The 15,613-nt window shown below is 42.3% G+C and overlaps 1 protein-coding gene across 1 annotated transcript in view; it reads right to left on the bottom strand.

Annotated features, from left to right (window-relative positions):
- Positions 1-2,819: 2,819 nt before the first annotated feature.
- The window catches only part of LOC142838318 (acylglycerol kinase, mitochondrial-like), a 70,616-nt gene continuing 57,822 nt past the window's right edge, over positions 2,820-15,613 (bottom strand). The window contains exons 11-15 of the mRNA XM_075953683.1: positions 13,774-13,921; positions 13,191-13,288; positions 6,837-6,907; positions 4,914-4,998; positions 2,820-3,903 (exon numbers count right to left, since the gene is read on the bottom strand). Coding sequence (XP_075809798.1) covers positions 3,766-3,903; positions 4,914-4,998; positions 6,837-6,907; positions 13,191-13,288; positions 13,774-13,921 — 540 coding nt within the window. The 3' untranslated portion in view covers positions 2,820-3,765. The remainder of the gene's footprint in view (positions 3,904-4,913; positions 4,999-6,836; positions 6,908-13,190; positions 13,289-13,773; positions 13,922-15,613) is intronic.

Genomic DNA, 15,613 nt, shown 5'->3' with positions numbered 1-15,613 from the left:
CAGGTGCGTTTTCAAGTCCTCACAGAGGAGCACTTCACCTTCCCATTTTTAAGAATGCTCATCTCAGATACACACATACATGTAAATGTACATTTCAGCCACCACCAGGAGTGCATTGATATATACGGCCCTGAAGACAAATGCTAAGAGATTAAAGGGCATAAAGCCAGTGAAATAGAAATATTACCTCCAATCCAAAACACACTAGACACACCAGGAGGCCAAACCTAAATACTGAACATCAGATGGGATAAAACACCTGTAGTATATTTTGAACTATCTGGGCTTTGTGCCCTGTTCTGGTAGATAGCTCTGAAGATACAGAAGATCTCCATTTCTCACAGGAAGCGCCCCTCACACCCCAGACTATGTACTACAGAGGTAGCTTTGGGAGGATCCCTTGGTGGCTTGGCGATGGGAGCTGGCCACCAGAGAGCAGCAGATGATTTAAGGGTTAAACTGTGAGCTCCTCACCCTGACTTCCAGGGAAGAGAGAGGAGCCCAGGTGAGCTCGTTCATCAGGGCTCAATGATTTCATCTGTGGTGTTTGAAAGAAAATGGCCTTCAAAAGGGGTGGCACTATTAGGAAATGTGGCTTGTTGGAGGGAATGCCACTGCCGGGGTGAACTTTGAGGCCTTTTTCTCAAGCTTCACTCAGTGTGACAGTCAGTCTACTTCCTGTTGCTCTGAGTCAAGATGTGGGACTCTCAGCTCCATGTCTCCTGTGCCGCCATGCTTCCCTTCATGATCATAAAGGACACAACCTCTGAAAGTGTAAGTGAGCCACCCTCAACTAATGTTTTCTTGATAAGAGTTGCCTTGGTCACTGTGTCTCCTCACAGCAATAGTAAACCCTAGACTTCATCCATGAGCTCCACATAGGAACTCCTACACGTACATTTATGTCAAGAGAAATTATGCACAAACAGTAAAATGTTAGTACTCTGGGCGAAGTAGATAAATATATATGTTTTGTTTTTGTAACTTGTTTTGCATATCCAAAATTTTTTCCAAATAATACTTAATATAAAAGATAAGAAATCAACCTTTCAAAAACTAATAATTTCAAGTAAACTATAATAAGAAAATATTAATATTTCTAGTAAGATTAAAATTTCTAATACCTATTTTCTGAATATGTAAGATAAATCACATGATAGTTTTCATATGTAATTGCTGAGTATCTTAAATTAGAAAAATCATAGGCTTTTCGTATTGAGAAATTTTTAAATTTGTTTGGTCTGAAGATGCCATTATAGGTACGAAAGAAACTGTCCGTTCTTGTTAAAACATATACAGTCAAATGTTTAGGGAAAAAATGTGACAGTGTTTTATTTACATCAGAGAACGCAGCGACTTGTTAAATGTGGGTATTTTATGGATGTCCAAAGAACAAGTAGATAATGAAACCCAAGTCCTTAAAGGAAACTAGGGAGTAGCCACCCCCCATCCCCTGCCAGACAGGGTTTCTCTGTAGTCCTGGCTGTCCTAGAACTCACTCTGTAGACCAGGCTGGCCTTGAACTCAAGAGATCTGCCTACCTCTGCCCTGAGTGCTGGGATTAAAGGTGTGTGCCACCACCGCCAGGCATGTGAGTAAAATTCTTGATGTGGGTCCAGTATCTTTTCCTAACCACGTGGCACTTACGGTTAGACTCTGCAGCTACATGGTGTTCTAAGAACGAACACTGGATTCTATACTAGTCCTTCATGCCGTTACAGAAGCACAGATTCTTTTATCTCCTTACAACAGAGCAGCTCTTATCCTCCACAGCTGGCTCGGGTGAGTGATGCATGCTCATCTTCAGACTCACCTGTTGCTGATAAAGCAGAACATTTGCCTCCACCATAAACATACAGAAATAAACAGACAAACCTTATTTTTGTATTCTTCAATTGAGGGCTTTCTTGTAGGTGCTGTCTGTCTGATCCATTCATGCACTGATTTTACTGGAATGGGACATGTGGATGGGTATAACACTGTCTTTAAATTTTATCTTCCTCAAGTTCCTGTTGCTAATGCTGTCACTTTCCCTTTCAAGACGACAAGGGCTCAAGCCAACTTCAGACAGAGTAGGCCTTCTAAAGTTCAAGGTCTTCTGGGTATGAGCAAAGGAAATGCCCATGCTAGAATTAAAAGTAAATGGTACTGGGGCTGGAGAGATGGCTCAGTAATTAGGACCCAGGTTCAATTCCCAGCACCGACATGACAGCTAACAATTGTAACTTCAAAATCCGACACCCTCCCACAGATATACATGCTGTCAAAAGACCAATGCACATAAAAAATAAATAAATAAAAAGATGTTTTTAAAAAAAGTTGATGGTACTAATGATCTGGCAGGAATCCATTATGGAAAGTCAAGTGCTTTTAGTTCTCAGCTTGCAACAGACTAGAGGAAGATCTAATCAGATTGTTAGTTAAAAGATCATTATTAATATTCATGCAGTAGTATGCTTTTTCCTACTAATTTCAAAGCAATTAAAAATGATGTTATAATTCTTACATCTACTTTGTGGGCTCATGAATAATAAAAATAAAAAAGGAATATAACTGATACAGAATATCCTTGTCTCACCAAAAATAATATTTATGTATCGTATAAATGAACTAGTTAGGAGCAACAACATTCTAATAATATAATTTTTAATTACCAAAAATTCATTACTGCTTTAACTATTTCTAATAATATATAACAATAATTGTTAGAACAGTTGTTCTGTAATGAATTAGCACTTAAGCTATTTTTGCTGAGAAAAAGCAATTGATAGACAGTGGTATAGAGATGTACCCAAGGGAGAGAAAAAATAATTTAAAAATTTCATATAAAAAGAGTTCACTAGTTTATTTATATAAATAAATGAGGGGTGCATTTAAATTACACTGGATATGTTTAAAAGAATGATGCAACACTTTATTTGTAAACAATGGTATTTACACAACACTAGAAAGTACACTGACAAGTCTTTAGCTTCCCATGAAAAATGATAGATGTCAACATGAACACGTGATTTTTTTAAAAAAAAATATATAATACATTCGGGAAAAGCAGGAGTTTTGAAGTAGTTTTAAAATACATTCTCCAGGTCTGGTTGATTCAGCTGTGAAGCAGCCGTTTAAAATGAAGATTCCTGCCAGATTGAGCTACACAGCTTAGGGGTGGGTCCCAAGTCAGTTAGTTTCAACATGTGCTTCTGTCATATACATGCAAACTAACAATGAAGAAGCACAAATTTGTCTTTTAATAGCATTTTATAATATGTTAGCCAGGGCTGAAAAGGAAACAACCTCACGTCTGCTTTCCAGATTGAGACCAACCAATTGGAGCACAGAGGAACAGCACCCATGAGAGAGGCACCCAGAGAAGGCAGCTGCTTCCCTTGGATGCCCTAGGATGGTCAAAAAAACTGGAACAGTCTCCATATTTCACTCTCCACTGTGGGGCAATCACAAAATTCTAACCCTTTCCAACTCACTGAGCACAAGAACTCTTCGAACCGGCCTGAGCAAACCACTACGGAGGAGGGATCGACTACCACAACACAGGAAAGCAGGACTTAAGGGATGCTGGTCACCAAGTGGGTGAGGGTGACAGGGTATGCTCACTAGGAAACACTACAGGTCAGGAGAGGTCAGGACTACTTGCCATGAAAATTCCCTTGGGATCCTGTGACAACACTCTGGGGAAAGATGAAGCACACCCATTCCCTTGTGGTCCCACTGGTGGCGTGAAGGGCAGCCCGCCAGTGCCGTGCTGCAGCTGGATCACTGGGATGCGCTCTGCAGCATCTGCTCCCTCTTCCGGGGGTCACAGAAGAACTGCAGTTTCCTGGGCAGCAGCGTCACCTCCACAGGCATGGCTTCATACTCCTCGCTGTCGATGCTGAAGGAGCCCTCAGTTCCCTGCAGAGAGGAGGGGTTCTAAGTGCACCTCTGTGACCTTCATGATGAGGAAGCATCTGCTGAGGTCAGTCAAAACAAAATCTCCCAGTGCTCACTGGTCCTGGAAATACCTCAGTTCTCTCTCCATCCATGAAAAGGGATTTTTCTTTTTAAAACTTCTATCTCAAAAAATAATTTTGTAGCTTAAATTTTGTAGGTTAAAATTTTAAAATATTTACCAAAAGACAATAAATTATCAAAGAACTAACATGATACATAAGCAAGGATATCCATTAGGAGAAAAAATAATGACCATGTAACTGAGGGCCAGGGACTATAATTCTAGGGTAAAAGAAAAAAAGTCAGGTAATTTTCATTTGAGGGACATTGTGTCTCCTGACTCATTTTCATTATCCCCCAGATGTGGATGTGCCAACACTAGTACCACTAGAGACTCTTGGGGCAGGCCCAGCTGTAGCCCAGTTAATGTAGCATTTGCTCCATGAAGTTGCGGTGGCAGCACATGCGGACACCTCCCATTGGCCTAGAGTTCAATGCAGTGCAGCAGCACCACGGCCACGGCTCTTCAGAGACTGCAGTAAACTGTGGGGCAGCAGCAACCACATCACCTTCAATTCCTCATCTCCACGTTTGAGTCCTACTTCAACAGGTTACTACTCTAAGCATAGCACACAACAGCATACTTTACAGGAAAAAGTAAAACCCACTGCTTACCAGCTAGAAAATTCCTAGACAATAATATGATTATAAATGTCTTTTGCATTATTGGCATGAAGAAGCAAAGGGCAGGGGAGGTAAGAATCACTTTGAAGGAGGAGCCTGGCTTAGAGACTCGAAGTCCTCAGAGGCCTGATCCACATCAGTAACTTAAAGCCGTTCTCCTTTACCTCAGAACTGATAATGAGTTTGCCAAACAGAAGGTGCCTAAATGGAGGTCAGGTAATACGAAAGAAGGAGGAAGAAATGGAGGGACAGACAGACCAAAAGAATGGTTGCCCCCCCCCCCTTACCTCAGGAAGGAGGAGAGTGCAGTGGCTGGCCTGGAGACACTCAGTACCAGCTGCGCGCAGGTCGGGGTCTCTCATCTTCTTACTTCTGTTAGTGTAAGAAAAAGCGAGGTTAGAATCCTTGATGGCAGTTGCATTAGGCTGCAGAAAGCCCAGTTCTCCCTTATGAGGGCAAGGAAACCACTGAAGACCAAGGCTCAGTGACTAATTTCCTAGGATTCTGGCCCAGTGTTGTCATAGGTTCCAGGCCAGTAGACTGACGTTCTTGCTGCAGGGAGCAGCATAAAGCTGAGGCCAAGTTTCTCTCAATTGTTCTACATCTATCTAGTTTTTAAACTGTTAACCTCACGTTTCAAAATTAGGATATAATTAAATCCTCTGAGAAAAGCACCACACTTCTGTGACTCTTTATTAAAGACAAAGTAGTCTTATTCTATATTGTGGTAGATACCTCTTTAATCTCGAAAGTCCCAGATAATTTCTGATAAATCTCCATATGTAACAGCCTGCTTTGCACATTTACCTTTATTAACTGGCCTTGGAGTAAAGCAATCGGGCACAAATACACCTGACCTCAGTGCATATGTACCCCATTTTGCTAGTTATGACAAATACAAAGAGGGGAAAAGAAAGGCAGGAGTTTACGGCCAGCCTGACCTACTTGGGGAGTTAAAGGCAAGCTTGGGTCTAAGAGACCCTGTCTCAAAAAAAAAAAAAGGTAAAAAGTCTACTATCTATCTTTATTTGGAAACAATTCTTTCCTGTGGGGTTGTCATCAGCATTTCCCTTTAAGATATGTTCCTTTAAGATATGCAGGACACATGGATTGCACACATTCACACATTTACTTCCCGTAGGAACCAAGAGGAAACTTGCTGATAAGAATGCTGACTACAGCGCCATCTAACTGAGGGATACAGGGGAGGTTTTGTTTGGTGTCAGTTTTATAAAGGAGATTTGAATATGGCTGCCACCACTAGCCACAATCACTCAAGAGACAGTGATCTGTGCACACTGTAGAGAGACAGCCTTTTCCTTCTTCCTTTACTATACACCGAGAATAATCAAAGGCTGCAAGGAGCCATTCAGTATCTGAAGAATTTGTATCAAAGGCAAGAACAACACAGATTAATGAAAGCCATTCTGCTACCCACGCTGGAATCGATAATGACGCAGCCATGGAGACGCAGCTGCAACAGCAGCAAGGTCCAACCCCTAAGTGGGCAGGAGAGGGAGCACCAGGACAATGCAAAGGCAGCTGAGCAGATTGCTGGTTGCCATGGGAACACACAGCTCCACAGATACTTGAGGGTTACAGAATTCTCAGCCAATGAAGTTCCAGCTGAGGCAGGACTCTGAGGAGTCTACTGGATTACTAAAGGGAAACCTGGGCAATGTCCAGGTATGCGGTGTCCTTTCAAGTTTGTCCTTGATGCTCTGGGAACAGGGAGACGGGGAATGCATGCACAGTAAGAGATACTGGGGAGTGAGGCTCACTGTCAAAAGCCTCCTGGAGACTGACAAGCAGTCTTGAGACAGTAGACATGATTTCTTCTGTTTTACAGATGGCGAAGTGCTCAGACAAGTAGATGACCCTGGAGTTACAGGGCCAGGGAGGAGCCACTCAAGCTCCTGCACTGAACCTTGAGTCCTTGACTGTGCCAGAAACACGGAATTCTTTCATTTCAGTTGAAAGGCAGACTGTTCCATTCTCATTTCCCAAAATGAGCAGAGGAGGCAAAAGCATTCAGGCACCAGAAATGCCAGCCCCATTCTAAAAAAGAAGAGTTCTCAGACAGGCAGGCAGACAGACAGACAAGGCCTTTGCCGGGTCTCCATCTGAAGTAGGGAGCCCACTCCGAACAGAAAGAGTTAACAACACAAGTTATTTCATGAACCTCCATTTCCCACAGGCAAGGCACTTACCCTATGGTTATGAAATCTCCTTTGCTGACAGTATCAGGCTCAATGCAAATGTTCATAAAGTCTTCTTTGCTCTAGAAAGATCAAGAATATGAACGTTAAGACATGGAAATTGGGCTAATGCAGCTCTCACCCACAGGAGTCTGTATTTAAAATGTAAACATAAGCAATCTTTTGACAGGTTTCTCTGCCTGGTTCCACAGCTGTTTCCAATAAAACACACAGAGGCCTATGTTAATTATAAACTGGCTGGCCTATTAGCTTAGGCTTCTTATTAACTAATTCTTACATCTTAGAGTAACCCATAATTCTTGTCTGTGTTAGCCAAATGGCTTGGTACCTTTAACAGTGAGGCCTTCTCATCTTGCTTGCTCTTGTCAGGGTGATGACTGCAGATTGAGCTTTCCTCTTCACACAATTCTCCTGTTCTCACCGCCCCACCTCTACTTCCTGCGTGACTACTGGCCAATCAGCGATTTATTAAAAATAATGTTTTATTAAAAATAATACAAGTGGCAAGATAAAAGACCATTGTCCACAGCAAGCAACCCTTTCTATTTCCCAATAATCACTGTAAAGCTTTGTGTTTCTATCCATACAAAACCCTGAAAGATTAATCTGTAAGGAAGCACTGTGGCAAGAGGCACGATTACTGTGCCCCTCCTCATTTTGCTCCTAGTTATTAACTAAGAACATTAGCCCAGCTTTGTGAAACAACCCACCACGTCTATGTGGTCTTCTTGGAGTTCAAAACACATAGGCCCAGGAGAAATACACAAGCCTCTGAGCCCTTGCCAGAGCATCACAGGTACCACCAAAGCACAGCTGAATCTACTAGGAATCACACACGATGCTCTGACCTAATGACTGCTCAGAGTTCTCATTTCACTCTACCTGCCGAGTGCCAGCGGAATTTCAGCAATCCCCGAAATGTTTGGTTTACGTCACTAACAAAAAAACACAAGGAGTTTAACCCACAAAGAACTTACATTTCACAGTAGAGAGTGCAGGGAGTACAACAATAAGTATATTTCAGAATACAGTAGAAAATAGTTCTACTAGAAGTACATCAGAATATATTACAAAATGTCATAAATAAACGAGCCTCAGATGACATTGGTTGTAGTAACTTTTAAAATATTTATTTACTTTATGTATTTTGTTTGCATGTATGCCCATATACTACATGTGTTCAAGATGTCCATGGAGGTCAGAAGAAGGTATCGGATCCCCTGGAACTAGAATAAACTGGTTGTGAGCCACTGTGTGGGTGCTGGGAATTGAACCTGAGTCCTCTGAAGACCTGGTCTTCTGGAAGAGTATAAAGTATTCTTCTACTGCGGAGCCATCTCTCCAGCCCCAGTGAGCAATACTTTAAAGAGAGCAGGAGCCCAGGAGGTGAGCAAGAAGAAATATCTTCATCTACAACAGTCTTCAAACAACAGGTGCCCAGGGGGGCTAGACGACATCAGGATCCTGTTTGTATTTGCTGGTTTAAAGTTAATTATTGTACAGAGACTCAGACTCTGCTATCGTTCTCAGAGTTCCTTGCTCAGGGCATGCTGTGAAGCTCAAGAATTTTTATTTCAAACCATATCCAGGAATCTGATGTTGCCGATCTAAAGGCCATATATTGGAAACCATTATTCTGTGAACAAGCCATCCACACAAAGGGAGTGCCCGGCAGAGGCCTTCAGGTGGCAGAATCCCTGAAATGTACAGAGAATGGAAAAGAAATCCACGTGTCTGAAAGAGACTGAGTGGCAGGGCCAGGAGAAGCAGATGAAGATGGGGAAGAAAGCATCTTGTTGGCAGGGCTCTGCAGACCACTGTAAGGAATGTGTCTTTTAGGTTGGGTGAAATGGAGAGCCGTGCAGGGCTCCAATGAGGTAATGTAACAGGGCCACTCTGCCCACTGTGCTCTACCTGCAGAGGCAAATGAGAGCCAGGGAGGAACATGACAGAGAAATGAGAGAGAGCAGCAAAGGTCCAGCAGATGCCAGGACAATGATATGGGGGGATGATGGGACATGGCATTGGGAGCTGGCCGGGAGCAGGAGGAAAATGATCTATTCACCAAGTCTAATTAATTCACAGAGGATAAGGGGAAAGGAAACAGCATATTTAAATTTGTTGGCACAGGCATGTTCATTTGTTCCCTGGCTGCGGAGACATGAAATAATCACTCAGAAACTATATTATTTGCAATACTGTTTGGCCAATAGGTGTCTTTCTAGCTCGTTCTTTTATCTTAGTTAACTCCTTTCTATTCTGTGTATCACCATGTGGCTGTGGCTTACAGGACAAAGTTCCATAGGTTATGTGGCTTCCCCCTGACTCTGCCTACTCTCTATATCTTTTCCAGCCTTGCCAAATTCTGTGAAGCCATTGGCTGAAAGCAGCTTCTTTATTCATTAGCCAATAAAAGTAACACATATACAGAGGGACTTCCCACACCATAAACTTGCAGCAGGACAGCACAGCCGTCCTCCAGTTGGAACAGACACCAGCATGTGTTTTCTGGTAACAGCCAGAGAGAGTTACCAGAAGTCTCTATGACTGCACTAGGTTCTGCAGTATAAAACAGCCATGCAGTACTTAATATGGTAGTGTGTTCGCATTCCAACAGAATCCACAGAAACTTGAATCTGTGTGACTCCATTGACCCCTCGCTTGAAGGCGGCTGGCGGGGTGGGCCTGTGGTTAGCCGCCACTGACAGCTACTCTGCGGCTTTGTTCGAGGCAGTGATGTGGCCTGGAAGTGGCGCCTGCTGTTACTCTCCAGATTTTACTAGAGGAAATGTCAGCCTGGACTCAGACTACTTTTGTCCCATTACTGAGGAAAAGCCTTTGAAAGCATCAACACCCCAGAACTGACAACTATGTTCATGTTTACCTGGTCTTGTTATGTGCCTGAATCTCCTAGGATGGGCCGGGTTCCTGGGAGGAGTTCTTTACCTCAGGTGGCTTCTCATATACATACATCAGTGAAAATGCAGACGAAGGCTACAGACATCTGTGGATCCCTGGCTCACCCCTCAAGGATCCATTCTTTTACTTTGCCCTACATTCTCATCGCCCTGAGGCCCTAAATTCTCAAAGAAGACTTCTCTGAGGAGACCTTGGGTCCCTGATGAGCCCCATCTCCATTCAGCGGCCTCTGTCAAGCAGGGGGCTGGGAGAGACATCAGGCACAGCTCAGCCAAAGGCCTCCTTTCCGGGATCCCTGCCCTAAGCTGTTTGTTTCTGGCCAGTTCTGCCAACAGTCATTTCATTGATTTTTCTTCAGTGTTTAAGGTACAAAGGTAAAGCTATTGCTTGTTCTATATCTTGGCCATCTCCATCTCTCATATCCATTCAAAAATCAACTCAAATTGGCAGGTTGAATGAGAATCTTATTGTCTCTTAGAATTTAATGTCTAAGATATTTAAAGTTAATAAAACTCTTAACAAACCTCCCAAGATTTCATTATTAGAAACTTCCTTATCTAATAAAAGATATCCAAAAAATTTATACCAAATTCAAGAGCAAAGCAACGGCTCCCATAGGGCAACGGCTCCCATAAGCACTACTCCTGTGCAGCACGGAAGGCCCCACAGGAAGTAAGGAAAGACAAGGGTGGTAAAGGTGAAGTCTTTAAAAGGGAGAAACAAAACTGGCACTGTTTGTGTTGATATAGCAAATCTAAAAGAACCCATAGGCTACATCATAAGAATTTAATTAGGATGCTGATTCAATATAAACACAATCAGACAAAAATCAATGACATGTCTGTTTCTTTAGTCAGAGAATGATGTTTTAAGAGCTATATTGATAATCGTAACAAAAGTACGATAACCAGGAGTGTATTCAGTAACAGGCAAATACTAAAGACAAAACCATAAAACTCCATTGAGAGAAATTGAAGACATCAGTAAGTGAAGAGATACATCACATTGATATCCCAGAAGAGTCAATACTATAGAAATGCCATTTCTCCTCAAATTGATCTATAAGTACGAGACAACCTTATGAAATTTTTATGAGGAACCTAGTAAACACTCTACAATATTTACAGAAACCATGGAGCTGAAGAGATGGCTCAGGAGATAAGAGTGCTTGCCGCTCTTCCAGAGGGGCTGAGTTCAGTTCCCAGCACCCACACTGGGTGGCTCACAACCACCTGCGCAGCTCTGGGGGAAAAGATGGGCGGCGCTCGAATAAACTGGCCCGAACAACTGGCTACTGAAATGAGTAAATAAAATTGGAGCCTTGTCTTCATCAATTACCTCCGCAAAGCTCACTTTCAGGTGGCAGCTTTTCTCTTTTAAATAAAAAGGGACCAACCACCTCATGAAAATCATTTTAAGTTGATTTTCACTCAGCCATATATGATTAGTATTTTGCCACATTAGTAAATACAAAGATCACATATTACTTTAAGTAAAAGTATAATATTCATTTAATCAACCTATTGAATGTCTTGCTGTTAAAGAATAAACATGCTTTATTAAGAGACATTAAATTTCTGACATTCTACACTCCTAAAGCTGTTTCCATACTTGGAGATAATATTTTAATGATAAACATTTCAAGCTATTACATCAGCTACAGTATCTGAATATTTACTGTATTTGCTTTGCAAGGCGGTGAGGCAAAAAGAAGAAGAATGTGCTCCACTAGTGACAGCAGCAGTGTCGCAGACCTTTGTAATTAGCACAGAGATAAGAGCAGTCAGCGTCCTGAATGTGGCTCACCCAGAGCTGCAATCACAGCTCACTCAGTTCAATGCATCACAGAGATTCACTCATCAGAGAACAACGGCAAAGGAGCACAAGCAATATCCTGGGAATACACTGTCACCAAAGACTAAGAATAAAGAAAATGTGTAATAGAGATTTTGTCTTCTTTTCAAAAATCCCCTGAACAAAGGACTTTTCAACCTCTCGGTTCACGGTGGTTTCAGAATTCTGTAAGTACACTAAGAATTTAACTGTTCACGCCCACAGCTAAACAACTATACTTGCCAGGACAAGGGGTATGCATGGGTTCTAGACTCTTTATAGACACTACCAAAAATAGTGTCACAACTTAGTTTCCTGAAGGCTAGGAGAGAGGGCTGTGCCCATGTACATCACCCTGAGTGCTACTGTGCTGTGTAACACATGGCGATCCAGAAGTTACTATTTCAGGTTCTGCTTCTTTGGAATTGATTTTTTTTTAACTATAGTATAAAATGCAGTTACCTGTTTGCACATAGACTCATGTGGTATAGTCTGAGGGTAACATAACTAATTTATGTAAGATTCTGTGAACAATGACTCAGTCCCATGTAATAATATCAGCAAATATGAGTTCTCTTTCCTCAAAATTTCCCTTTGTGCATTTTCTATTTTTAGCCTTTGGACCATTGTTTAATATTGTCTCTGTTCACTTCTTATTGATTTATTTGAGGAGTTTATGATAAGGAGACCTAATAAATGCTGGTCTGTCATACTCAAATATTCTCCCTAATTGTCACTCCGAAGTTATTCTTTTTAAATAAGTAGATTAATTCATCAATATAAAATTTTCCCTAGGTGTCATGCTTAGAAAAACTTTTGTACTTTCCAAGTTTATGCTGATAATCATTTAAACTTAACTCAATACTTACCAACACCAGCCAAAACAATTTTCTACAGCAATGGACATGTTCATGTCTGTACATTTAGTATGGTGATAAGCTACATATGGCTATTGAACATGATATATGTCTACCATGACTAAGGAACTGCATTTTAAACTTTACTTTAATCCCATATACTTTACTGCCACATAAGGTTAATAACTACTGCTTTGTACAGTGCATTAAATCATATATGACAGCCTACACATGGCACACTGGCCTGTAATTTTACCATTTAGGAGGCTGAAGCAGGAAGATCACAATTTGAGGCTAGCCTATACTACAGAGCAAGACTCTGTCTCACCAAAACCAAACAAAACCCCCATATGTGTATAGCTATGGATTATGTGTTTCTCCTGGGGAATCTGAGTCTATGCATTTAATATATTCACAAAAAAACACATGTTTACTCAAGTGAAAGTTCAACTTTTTCTAGCTTTACACTTTTAAAGCTTCTGTCCCGAGTCTTCCAAGGTCACCCAAACAAGAGTCAAATACTTGTCCAGAGATCCCTGCGCTCCTGTGCCCCAATGCACTCAGCTACCACTTCTCAATGCTATTGTCTCTAAAGGCACACGACAGCCTCCTTTACTTCATCCTTTCATCTCTGTGCCCACAGAGTAAAACATAAAAATACTGAATTAATGCAAGGAAAGCACCCATCCTTTTTCCCCAGACGCCAAATTTCTTTTTAAAAAATGAGTGCACTTGCCATCAGGTCAAGCTGGCTGTTTCTGGTTGTGATGGACAGCTCAATCGTGGACAGTTGTACATCTTTCCAGATCTTTGGGCTCACTTCTCGGGAGAAGGCTGTGGGAATCCATCAGACATGGGTCAGTGCTTCTATTGACATTTCACACACACACACACACACACACACACACACACACACACACACACACGAGATATACCATCAGACATGGGTCAGTGCTTCTATTGACATTTCACACACACACACCAAGACTGTGCTTGGCTTCCTCAGCCCTTTGTCCAGCTCTCTACTTACTCTACCTTTCCTCTATGAAGGAATACACACTGGCTCTGTAACCTAAAGCACGCTCACTGAAATCAGGCACAATAGCACAATGTCAGTGACAAAGAGCACACAGAACCTGCTGTGCCCATTCACAAGGCTTTGACGCCTGCCCTGGAAACACCCAGAAGTCTGAATTCAACTGGAATGGCTGGAATGGCTCCTGCTCCACTTAGGTATCTAGAACTGATTCTTGGTGTCTGCTCCAGGGCATTTTTGAAGCAGAGCAGGGCTAGTAACCCACAGTCACCATGTTGCTCACCATCCTGTGGCTGTGCCCAGAATGAGGCAAGCCTGCGCAATATTCTCCTGTACAGAGAAGGTCGGGGAGGGATCTCTTCAGGCTCACTGGGAGGTCGCTCTGTAGGTCCCGTGTAAGAGATGGAGGCCTGATGAGTCTGAGGCCACTCCTACCAATGAAGAAGAAATCAGTTTAACCAAATCCAAAAAAATTTCTACCTCTGGGGGCTTTGCTTTGGAAGGTAACCATCTCTTCAATGGGTAGAGTTCTCTCTGCTTTGAAATGTGAAACCTTCAAGCTTCCTTTTCTTCTTAAAACCTTGCCTTAAAAACCATGAACACAATGGCCCATGGTCTCTATTACTTCCCTAACATACAGCAGGGAGACAGCCAGGTGGAACTGACAACTACTGCTAATACTTATCCAAACAATAGAAATCAGTATGAATGAGCAGGGGTCCCATAATAAACTGTGTAGACCAGGCTGGCCTCAAACTCACAGAGATCCGCCTGCCTCTGCCTCCCGAGAGCTGGGATTAAAGGCGTGCGCCACCACTACTGGCTGTCTCCATTTCCTTTCCTCTCATTTATTTCTGAGCTTTCTTTGTTATAATCTAACACTATTACTTTGGAGCTTGACAAACCTTTGGCAGCTAACAAGTTCAGAGAACACTCCCTGTTCTTATTTACACGCCTGTTGTTGCTTCCTAGAAGTTGTACTTCTTTCTCACTCTTGAAATACCTCTTCTATTGGCTGCTATATCGATCCCTTTTTTCGGCTTTTCTCTTAGTACAGTCATTTTCTAAACATTTACAGTCCTTTGTGCCATTCCTGGTCATCTGTTCTTAATGGCACTTTTACCAAACCCATACGTTCAATGGCAGTTACATCCTTAAGACATGGAAACAGATTTCTTTATCCTAGAATCTCTCTGAGGTTCCGACAGATATGCTACCCTCACCACATACAAAATAAAATTTCATCTTCCTCCATGAACTGGGTCTTACCCTAATATCATCAACATTAATGAAAAGCTAAGTTACACAACTCTAGCCCCTCAACTAGAAATCGGGATCTAATATTCTTCAGCTTCCCAGCAACCCCAGTCTGCACCGCAGCACTTACTCTCTCCCTGTCACTGGATGACCTGGTCAGTCTTCTATCTGCTGTCCTGGTCTATAGCTACTCATGCCCAACTCCTTGTGCATGCTGACGCCAAACAGGTTTTCCACAATGCAGATCTCTGTGTGATACCTGCCCAAGTCAGACCTATTCTTCCAGCTCCGTTTGCAGACAATCTACTGCACCAACCTGAATTAATGACCATGGTTTATCACACTGACTTCACACAGTCCAGTTCACTATCCCAAATGTCCCTTATCCAGTTCTACATAGTTGCAAATTTAGCATAAATGTCACCTCTCTCAAGAAGGCTTTGTGACCCTCGGTGAAGCTGGGAGGCGCTCCGCTGTTCCTGTCTTACCATCTACACTTCTCTCCTGCCATCTGTGAGTCCGCTGGTCCACTGCACTTCTCTCTGGCTCATGATGACGTCCTGAGGCCAGAAAGCCTGTGCAGTGTGTGCTCTGTGCGCCAATCACAGCAACAAGCACCTGATGAGTACTGAGCAGGGAGTGTTTATAGATCTAGAATGCCATCATCTGAACCCATGGCTACTGCTTCTCCCTAGGCGTTACCGCTTCTCCAGGAAAGTTATTCTCCTTAACAACAGTAGTTTTTACTAACCAGTTTGCTTTAGGAGTAGAAAGACCTTGGCTTTCCTGTTTGATTTTTTTAAATTATGTGTGTTTTCTCCAAGTATTTTACTGATGTTCGTTTTAGTTTTGTCTATTTAATTTTT

Source organism: Microtus pennsylvanicus, chromosome 19 (assembly GCF_037038515.1).
Source record: "Microtus pennsylvanicus isolate mMicPen1 chromosome 19, mMicPen1.hap1, whole genome shotgun sequence".
NCBI classification, from domain to species: domain Eukaryota; kingdom Metazoa; phylum Chordata; class Mammalia; order Rodentia; family Cricetidae; genus Microtus; species Microtus pennsylvanicus.
Note: the sequence above shows the minus strand (reverse complement) of the source record. Positions and strands in the feature narration are given on the sequence as shown.